This window comes from Bison bison, unplaced genomic scaffold (assembly GCF_000754665.1).
Source record: "Bison bison bison isolate TAMUID 2011002044 unplaced genomic scaffold, Bison_UMD1.0 scf7180017864508, whole genome shotgun sequence".
NCBI lineage: Eukaryota > Metazoa > Chordata > Mammalia > Artiodactyla > Bovidae > Bison > Bison bison.
Window position 1 is genome coordinate 3,515,935 of NW_011495064.1, and position 10,220 is coordinate 3,526,154.

General features: G+C 54.7%; 1 protein-coding gene across 1 annotated transcript in view; it reads left to right on the forward strand.

Annotated features, from left to right (window-relative positions):
• The window catches only part of CNNM3 (cyclin and CBS domain divalent metal cation transport mediator 3), a 32,648-nt gene extending 24,092 nt beyond the window's left edge, over positions 1-8,556 (forward strand). The window contains exons 2-8 of the mRNA XM_010829601.1: positions 841-984; positions 1,960-2,109; positions 2,364-2,533; positions 2,728-2,824; positions 3,161-3,294; positions 3,653-3,791; positions 6,270-8,556. Coding sequence (XP_010827903.1) covers positions 841-984; positions 1,960-2,109; positions 2,364-2,533; positions 2,728-2,824; positions 3,161-3,294; positions 3,653-3,791; positions 6,270-6,334 — 899 coding nt within the window. The 3' untranslated portion in view covers positions 6,335-8,556. The remainder of the gene's footprint in view (positions 1-840; positions 985-1,959; positions 2,110-2,363; positions 2,534-2,727; positions 2,825-3,160; positions 3,295-3,652; positions 3,792-6,269) is intronic.
• The last annotated feature ends 1,664 nt before the right edge of the window (positions 8,557-10,220 follow it).

Here is a 10,220-nt window from a genome sequence, read left to right on the forward strand (position 1 = left end):
CATAGGAGTTGTGGGTTCAGTCCCTGGGTTGGGAAGATCCCCTGAAGAACAAAATGGCACCCCACTCCAGTATTCTTGCCATGGACAGAGGACCCTGGCGGGCTACCGTCCATGGGGTCACACAACTTAGTGACTGAAGAACAACAATAACAGGCTTATAGAGGGGAAGCACTTAGCTGAAGCAGAGTAAATTCTTGAGGTTTCCGCAACAGTCCCCAGCATTCTGAGGCTGGGCTTCTCTCAAGCTTACGTTTTCTCTTTAAATGAGCAGCTGCCTGACCTGAGGAGGAAGGACGAGAGTCACAGCCTCATGCTCTTCCTCCACACAGTTTGGGCTCTAACTGCCCAGGTTACCACTGTCTTCATACCCCTGCGTGACTTTCGTGAGAACAGAGGGCAGCGTTCAGAATTGGGGACGCTTCCCTTGGAGACTTCCGACGTGGCCCCCTTGGCTCCTGCGTCCAGATGGTCCCTGGGGAGCCGGCGTCTCTGGCGTCAGGGCCCTGTGTCCTCAGTCCAGCTGCTCATTACCATGTCTGTTCTGGTCCAGACGCCTCCTCGGCTAAACCATGTTTGCAGCGTGGAGTCACGCAGACCTGGGGTGACTCCAGCTGTGCCGCTGCCTGGGGGTCCTTGGGCAGGTGGATGTGGGGTCTGAGATTTAATCCTCACAGGCACTTGGAAAGTTAGGTAGTGAGAATCTAGGAATAATCTCTCCTGATGCATGGTGCGTCGTGGGAACACAAATCGGCTTCCGTCCTTCTGGTGGGCTTGTCAGTCGGGACGAGGGAAAACAAGAGGCCTCCAGCAAGCTGTAATGTTAGCGTCCTCTCCCTGCAGGGAAGTCCCACCTGGCCATCGTGCAGAAGGTGAACAACGAGGGCGAAGGTGACCCCTTCTACGAGGTGCTGGGCCTGGTCACCCTGGAGGACGTCATCGAGGAGATCATCAAGTCCGAGATCCTGGACGAGTCTGAAGACTACCGTGAGTCCGGGCGTCTGTGTGTTTCCAGCTCATCTGGTCTCAAGTTTACGGAGACATGTGTATATCAGAGGCTGGAGGTGCCCATGTTGTTGGAAGTGGGGCTGGATCTCGGGGCAGAGCTGTCACGTCCCCAGGCCCGTGTCCTTACCCCTGCAGGGGCTGGGATTGCCTCTCACTGGAGGTGGGGCTCACCTGTGGCTGGACTGTCCCACTGGTGGCTTTGCAGTCCCAGCACTGGACCAGGCTCTGGCCCGAATGGGCGCTGCCCAGTCTTCCTCTTCCTTGCAAGGCCTCTTGTGCTGTTGTACATTATAGAAGTTCTCAAAGAACCCCCAGCTTTACTGCCGAGAGGTTCTTCCCCAACCAGATGATCTTGGGGCCTGTGGTTGTGTCTTAGGAGGGCCTGCCTCTCAAGTGGCTGCGGTCTGCAGGGCAAACACAGCCCGTGCTTGGTGGGGACTCACAGGGGCCCCAGAAAACTAGCTGCCCGCCCCTGTGAGTTTGCACGTGAATCTCTTTACCCGTGTGCCTGTTCCCCAAATGCGACGTCTCAGTTCGGCTCCTCAGACAGCCATAGGCACGGGGTCTGCAGATCAGCGGCTGTTTGGCACGAGTGATGCTCATACTCACACTTCCTGGAGGGGGGCTGCTGTTTTATGTAAGCTTTTTGCTGTTACATCTGCATTATCTGCTCCCAACTTCAAGGAGGGAAGCAGGCCTTTCTGCTACTTCTCAGGCCATCCCTGGAACGCAGGCTGCTGCCCCTCTGACACGGGTACTGGATCATTGGCCTGGTGGGGGTGGCAAGGCAGGTTCCGGCAAAGCAGCGGTGCCCGGGACAGGGCCTGGGGTCCTGACGCCATTCCCGCAGGAGCCCCAAGGCCTTGGAGGCGGGAGCGGCAGCAAACCCCTCTGTCCGGTCGTGTTGGTGGAGAGCTCCTGGCGCCTCAGCAGGCCCTCTTCACCCCACCCCAGGAGACACCATAGTGAAGAAGAAGCCTCCATCTCTGAACGCCCCTCTCAGGCAGAAAGAGGAGTTCTCCTTGTTTAAGGTGTCTGATGACGACTGTAAAGTGAAAATCTCACCTCAGCTGCTCTTGGCCACCCAGCGCTTCCTGTCCCGAGGTGAGAGCCGGGGTGGGCCTCGTCCCTGCTCTCTGGCTCACCCCGCTGCCCCCTGCCGTTTCTGGCCTTCCTCTCTTCTGCCCTGTCAGCATCTTGGTTCACTGGAGGGTGGCTGTCCTCTGCTGACGACAGAGAGTCGCATCCCGTGGGTGTCGGGGAGGCTGGGGGAGCTGAGACGGGCAGTGGTGTGCTGACACAGGCTGTGCTGGGCCCAGAGGACAGTGTCCCCATCCCTCTTTCCTGCTGTGGGGCAGAGGTGGACGTCTTCAGCCCGCTGCGGGTCTCTGAGAAGGTCCTCCTGCACTTGCTGAAGCATCCCAGCGTCAACCAGGAAGTACGGTTTGATGAGAGCAACCGCCTGGCCTCCCACCACTACCTGTACCAGCGTAGCCGGCCGGTGGACTACTTCATCCTCATCCTGCAGGTACGTGCCAGCCGGCCTGCAGCCCACCGCTTGCCCAGGATGTGGGGAGGGTGTAGGAAGAGGAACATCCAGGTGCATGCCCCCTGGATAGGCGGGGTCCATGCTCTCTCCTCCTGTTCTTTGCTGGCAGGAAAGGTGACCTGTCCACCCCTCTCCCTGTCCACTTTTCCTCCCTCTCTCCTCGCACCTCCCAGGGCAGGGTGGAGGTGGAGATCGGTAAGGAGGGCTTGAAGTTCGAGAATGGGGCCTTCACCTACTACGGGGTTTCCGCCCTGACGGCGCCATCCTCGGGTAAGCTGGGCACTCCTCTTGTTGCTGGAGGTGGGGGTGGGTGGGCACTCTGGGGGCTCCCCAGGCCCCTCTTGCAGGGCGGTCTGCCTGGGGACCTGCTGGCCCTTACCGTCTCCTGGCTGTGTGGAGGGGAGGGCAGGGTTTCTTCAGGCCTCGTCTTTGCTGTTCTTCCCACCCCTGCCAAATCTGTCCCCGGAGGAGCGCATTTGCCCTCCTGTCTGGAGTGCCGGGCTGCATTCCCTCGCTGGGGTGATCAGTAGGGTGGCTTTCAGAGGCTGGGCAGGGCCTGGCCGCTCCCCCGTTGACAGCTGACGTCACTAACTATCCTTTCTGCAGTTCACCAGTCCCCTGTGTCCTCGCTCCAGTCCCTCCGCTACGACCCACCGCCCGAGCCCACTGACGGCACCTGCCTGTCTGCGTATTGTCCCGACTACACCGTGAGGGCTCTCTCGGACCTACAGTTCATCAAGGTGACCATCTGGGTTGCTCCTTAGTGCTGGGTTTTAACCAGCTTTGTGTCCCCAAGGGCTAGAGTGGCTGGTCACACGTTAAAATGGATTAAATCGTGATTGAGTCTCAGAACAAAGCCTTGTAGCTGCTCTGAAGGACAGGTTGCCTGGCCGCTCTTTCTGCTGGCGGCCTAGGCGCCCAGAGTCCTTGGGGACCTTAACGCCGTAGCCAGTGGCCCCGGGCGCTTCCTCTCCCCTTGTCCTGCAGGCTGTGGCTCCACCCCTAGTTTGAGTGCTGGAGGGCAGGAGGGGCTGCTGTGGGCCTGCGTCTCACTTTGCCTGCCTGCCCGCACGAGTTGCAATGCTTCCTGCACCCCAGGTCACTCGGTTGCAGTACCTCAATGCACTCCTGGCTACCCGCGCCCAGGCGCTGCCACAGACCCCGGAGAACACAGAGCTTCTGGCCATCCCTGGCAGCCAGACAAGGCTCCTCGGTGACAAGGCGGCCACAGCCCCAGGTAAGCCCGGGTCCTGCAGTGTCGACCCAGGGTGAGTGTGCCCTCTGCCCTCCCGGCTGCACACACACGGTCCTGCTCTCTGCCTCGCCCTGCCCTCTGTCCATTCTTTCTCCTTTCATCTCCCCATCCTTTCTGTCTCCCTTCTTGTGTTTTTAATAATTTGGACAATACTGAGCTACAGCCCAGCTGTCATTTTGAGTAGAGCGCATAGGTCAGCATTTCCTCTCAGGGGCCTGCAGTGGGGGTTGGCTTATTTAGGGAACACAGTTAACCCTTGAATAACATGGTAAGGGGCGCCAGTTCCCTGTGCAGTAGAAGATCTCTGCTTGTCACATGGTCAGTCCTTTGTATCCGCAATTCCACATCCACAGATTCAGTCAGCTACGGCCTGTGCAGTGCTCTAGTATTTACTATCGGAAAGAAACCCACATGTAAGTGGACCCACGCAGTTCAAACCTGAGTTGTTTAAGGGTCAGCCCTAGTTGCTAAATGGGAGTAAGGGTGGATTCAGACACACTATTGGTCATTTAGGGAAGATCCCCTGGAGGAGGGCCTGACAACCCACTCTAGTATCCTTGCCTGGAGAATCCCCACGGGCAGAGGGGTGTGGTGGGCTACAGTCCTTGGGGTTGCAAAGACTCAGACACAACTGAATGACTAAGCACAGCACAGTGCCTGGAAAATGAAGATTTAGGTCCAGTGGGCCTGACTCAGAGATTGGGTGGCAAGTAGACCCCATCCCAGAACCAAGAGGGGCACCTGCTGAGGCGTTTGTTCAGTGTACCCCTCCAGTGGGACTCCCCTGGGAGCAGGAGAAAGAGGACTCTGCAGGGGGAGAGGGGAAACCCCACCCTAACTGTGTAAGGAGGGAAAGCAAAAAGGAGTCTAAGCTAGGGGCTTTGGGTGGGCGTGGCAGGACAGGTGAGAGAGCTCTCCTGGCCTGGTTGTTCAGGAAGCTCCCGGGTGCGGCCCTGAGGGCCAGGGTTTGTGGGGCTTTGGAGAGGCCGCAGGGGGCCTGCAGGGGTCTGACTCCCCTTGCTCCACCCCCCAGCGCATCCCACCCTCCAGTGGGGACACCGAGATCTTCCTGAAGGCTGCCTGTGCCTTGCACTGTTTTGAGAGCCCGCCCTGTCCTGACTTGGCTAAGATAACTTCCCTGAAGCTCTCAGAAGTGGTAGTTGTTACACCCATTTTCCGGATGAGAGTTGGAGCCCAGGAGAGACAGGCACTCTGGCTTAGAACCTGGGCACACCCTTGGCCAGTGGGTTGTGGTGCCTCACAGGAAATGGGTCTGGTTACTGGAGCCACAGTTGGGAAGAAAACATGTTTCAGTAATGGCCAGGTGCTTCCTGAGATGTCGGGGGCAGAGCCCACCCCGGGCCTCGCTGTGGCTCCACTCCATGAGTCTGGTGCTGGTGAAGGACTCCTGGGTTATACTGGGTCCTGGAGCCGGGCACAGTCTCAGCCCTTTCTGAATGAACAGATCGTTCGTTCCCTTCAGCCCGCTCCCGTGTTTACCCACCGTGATCTTCTTTTATTTTGTGAGACACCCCCTGCACAGAAATTCACACCATCTCTTTAGACTCAGGTCTCGAAATCCAGGGTGATTTTGTTTTTCAGAATGTGAGCCCTTTGGTTTTAGTTTTCTCACGTGTGAGCCTTTTCTGGCGAAGCTCTCCAAGCCCATTGCTGCCTGAGCGGGGTTGCCAGGGAGAGCCGCGCTCAGTGCTGAGCCGCCCAGGCCCCTCTGGCTTCGTGGCTTCGCCTCAGCCGCGCTGCTGATCAGGGGCCCTGCGGGTTCAGCTCCGTAGCTCGCATCCTCTCTCTCTCCCCTCCTCCCCACCTCTTCCTCTGCTCTCTCTCTAGCCTTCACGGTAGACCTTTCCCTCTTTGGCACATTTGGAAACTGCAGTTGATAATTGACTGTGGACTAGTGAGCATTTTTTGTTTAAGACAACACCCCAGGTAAATATCTCTCCTTTTACTTTACCTCCTCTTTGCTTCCCTTCCCCAGCCTGTTAGCTACTGGCGGGGCCCTGCAGACCTCTCCCCCCAGAAGGGAGGCTCTTCTCTGTGAGGGATGAGTGGCACTTCCTGTCCCTTGTTGCTGCTTCTCGGGTCATTTTCCTAGAAGGCAGGAGGCCTGGCAGTGACCGTTCCTGCTGGCGCCGGGTGTGCTATCAAGGGCAGGTGTCTCCCGCCTGGCCGCGTGGCCTTGGCCTCCTGTGGGCAGCAGCCCTGCCTCCCCTGCCTCTCGGTGATGGCCTCTGTCCTCACAGTGGTTTTCTCTCATGAGGCTAACCAGGCTGACCATTTTCCTAACTAAATCCTCCCGGCTCTGCCTCAGTGCCTCCCGAAGAGGCCTGAGGCTCCCCTGCCTCACCCGCCCACTCCCTTCCTAAAGAGGATTTACACCTGATTTCATAGGACCCACTCCCTTGATTGATGCTCTAACGCTGACTCTCCTCTCCTCTCTAGGATCCAACCACAGCAGACCCGGCCTCCCAGCAGAGGAGAGCCCCGGGCGGAACCCGGGAGTTTAGCTGCTTGTCAGGCAGCCCCAGGTCTGGGGAACAGACAAGCACGTGGGGAACTGGAGCAAGCCGGAAAGCAGCTTCCTGCCAGCCCATCCCGTCCCCTGCAGGCCACGTTTTAGATGGCCTTGTACATGCAGGTCCTGGCTGTCCTCCGAACCAGACATCAGTGCCAGGAACCTTCAGCAGGTTCTGCGCCCCCACCCCTAGAACATGGGGGTCAGTGGGGGCCAGCCCTCCAAGTCTGCTTCCGAATGGAATGAAAGGAACAGCGTCATCTCCAGTCCCCAGGGCCAGCCTCCCTGTGACAGTGTATTTATACCTCTTCCGGCCAAGCCATGATGTGAGCGCGGTAACTGCCTTCCTGTGGCCGTGACCTGTACTCTCTCTGCTTTATTTGCCAACCTTCTGCTGCTGGCAGCATTTCTTGAGCAAACCAAGAGCACCATTGTGGGCTGGGGGTTCACATCCATGGCCTTGGCCACAACCACCTTGTTGGCTTCCCTTATGACACTATGCTTCGGAGCACGCACCTGGCCTGTCCCACGTGCCAAACCTGGAAGCAGCTGTGTCCCTCCAGGCCCGCTGCCTCCCATGGAGGTGGCTTTTCCTGCCCTGTCCCAAGCCCAGAGCGAGCACACTGGCCCCTGGGGGGTTCAGGAGCCCCTCCTTCCTGCCGCGCCTCCACCTGCCTGGCTCAGTGACCACTAACAGTATTGTCGTTTTCCACGTGTTAAGAAGAGGGAGGTCACAGGTGAGGGGAAGGGCTGCTGTGATGCGCCTGGTCCGCTGTCGTCGGATCCGAGTGGGTCGCCGGTGGCCCCCGAGGTGCTGTGTGGCTAGAAGGCGCCTAGAGAGCAGCAAGGGAGGCAGGGCTGGGTGTGGCCCAGGTAGACCCCCATCACCTTTCTCTGGAAAAAAGGTGACATCACAAGTTTTTCTTAGAGCTCTGAAACATTTTAAGCTCTTGGCTTCATTCCCGTTCCAGCTGTCTGGGGCTTTAGAGAAGTGGGAACAAGAAGGCGTTTTTGTCGTCTTCCTGTTACCTACATCCACCTTCCATGGTGCTTTAGCTGCGCAGAAACTGGGGCATCATGGGGACCCCGGGGAGGGAGGCAGGAGGATTTCTGGAACCTTTCTCAGTGGCATTTGGGTCCTTATCTAGGATCAGTGGGCGTGAAGGCCAAAAACAGTGGCAAGCTCACTTAGAAACTCTTCTCAAGGAATTCTCTCCCAAGAGCAAACCCAGGTGGGAAATAGATACTTGAAAATTTTTTCTCTCTGCAGAAGAGTGTTTGTTAACCTTGGCTGCACGTTGGAATCACATGGCAAGTCAAATATACTGCTCCCTGGGCCGCTCCCCCCAGCCCACCCACCCAGGGGTTCTGATTTACTCAGTCCAGGCATCAGGATTTTATTCTGTAAAATTATTTTATATTCACAGATCATGCCTGCTTACCTGAATGTTAACATCTTCTATAACCTTGGTGCACTTATCAAAATTAAAAAATTAACATTGGTACAAAACTATTAACTAAATTACAGACTTCACTTAGGCTTTTATCTAATTTTCCATAATATCCTTTTCTGTTGCAGGACCCAGCCCAGGACACCAAGTTGCATTTAGAGCTCTTGCCTTTTCCCCTATTTTCTCCTATAACTTTCTACTTTGAAATAATGACAGATTCATAGGAACTTGCAAAGATAGAGATCCCATGTAGCCTTCCTCCAGTTTTCCTCCATGACGACACTGTCTTGCATAGTTAGACCACAGTATGAAAACCAGGAATCTGCCTCTGGTGCAATGTGGGTATGTAGTTCTGTAGCATCTTATCACATGTAGGTCTGTGTAACCACCACTTCAGTCTAGATGCAGAACTGTTCTCACTAGGATCTCCCCACAACGGACAACGGACGCTCTTAACGCCACACCCACCCACTCTGGCCACTATCCCCAATCCCTGGCAACCACTAATCTGTACATCATCTCTGTAATTTTGTCATTTCAAGAATGTTGTATAAATGGGATCCTACGGTATGTAAGTGTTGGGACTGGCTTTTCTCACTTGGCACATTGTCCTGGAGTCTCCTCCAGGCTCCTGCACGTGTCAGTCAATCACTGCTTTGTGATTGCTGTGTGGTATTCTACCACAGGCTCACTGTCCTGTCTAAGGACATCTGGGTGGTTTCCAGTTTTTGGCTATTCCAAATAAAGCTGCTATGAACATTCATCACAGGTTCTTGACGCAAACATTGGTTTTCTTTTCCCTGAGGTAAATGATTAGGCATGCAGTAGCTAGGTCTGTATGGTTATTGCATATTTAGGTTTTAAAAGAAACTGCCAAACCTTTTCAGAGCACCTGTACAACTTTACATTCCCACCAGCAATGTGTTGAGTTTTTCCATGTCCTCCCCAGGACTTGGTGGTGTCAAATATTTTAGCCCTCCTGGTAAGTGTGTAGTGCTGTCTCGTTGTGGACTTTATTTGCATTTCCATAACATGTATTTTTTCATGTGCTTACTTCACTTTGTGAAAAGTCTGTTTGTCTTTTGTCCATTTTCCAGTTAGATTGTTCTTTTACTGCTGAGTTTTGAGAATTACTAGGCTTGATTGGGTTTTTGGTTTGCAAATATTTTCTCCCAGTCTGTAGCTTATTTTTTTTATCTTAACGGGATTTTTTATATAGCAGAAATAAATTTTGATGAATTCCATTTTACTCATTTTTTATGGATCATGCTTTTGGTATCATGAAATGGCAGCCCACTCCAGTGTTCTTGCCTGGAGAATCCCATTGACAGAGGAGCCTGGCGGGCTACAGTCCATGGGGTCGCAAGAGTCAGACATGATTCAGCGCCTAAACCACCTAAGAAATCTTTACCTAGTTTTTTTTTCTTTTTTTTTTTTTAATTTAGACTTGATTGTGAAGATTGTTTTTATAAAGTGTTTATAGTTTTTCATTGCATTTAAGTTTGTGATTTTTTTTTTTCTTAATCATTTGTTTTTGGCTGTGCTTGGTCTTTGCTGCTCGGGCTTTTCTCCGGTTGCCAAGAACGGGGCTGCTCTTCGTGGCAGTGTGCAGGCTTGTTGCCGAGAACGGGGCTGCTCTTCGTGGCAGTGTGCAGGCTTGTTGCCGAGAACGGGGCTGCTCTTCATACAGTGTGTGGGCTTGTTGCCGAGAACGGGGCTGCTCTTCATGCAGTGTGCGGGCTTGTTGCCGAGAACGGGGCTGCTCTTCATGCAGTGTGCGGGCTTGTTGCCGAGAACGGGGCTGCTCTTCATGCAGTGTGCGGGCTTGTTGCCGAGAACGGGGCTGCTCTTCATGCAGTGTGCGGGCTTGTTGCCGAGAACGGGGCTGCTCTTCATGCAGTGTGCGGGCTTGTTGCCGAGAACGGGGCTGCTCTTCATGCAGTGTGCGGGCTTGTTGCCGAGAACGGGGCTGCTCTTCATGCAGTGTGCAGGCTTGTTGGGGTGGCTGCTCTTGTTGTGGAGCTCAGGCACAGTAGTTGTGGCTCATGGGCTTAACTGTTCATGGTATGTGGGATCCTCCCAGACCAGGGATCGAGCCCGTGTCTTGTACATTGGCAGGTGGGTTCTTCACCACTGAGCCGCCAGGGAAGCCCTTTGTGATCCATTTTGAATAAAGGGTGTTTTTTCTTTTTTTGCCTATAGATGTCCATTACCTTAAGTACCATTTGTTGTAAAGCATATCTTTCCTCCAGTGAATAACTTTTGGATCTTTTGGCATATTAATCTATTTCTGGGTCATCTCTTCTGCTCCACTGACTGATGTGTCTCTCTCCATTGGTACCACCCTGTCTTGATTACTGAGTGCTGCTGAGTGACTTCAGTCGTGTCCCCACTCTGCGGCCTCATGGACTGTAGCCCACCAGGCTC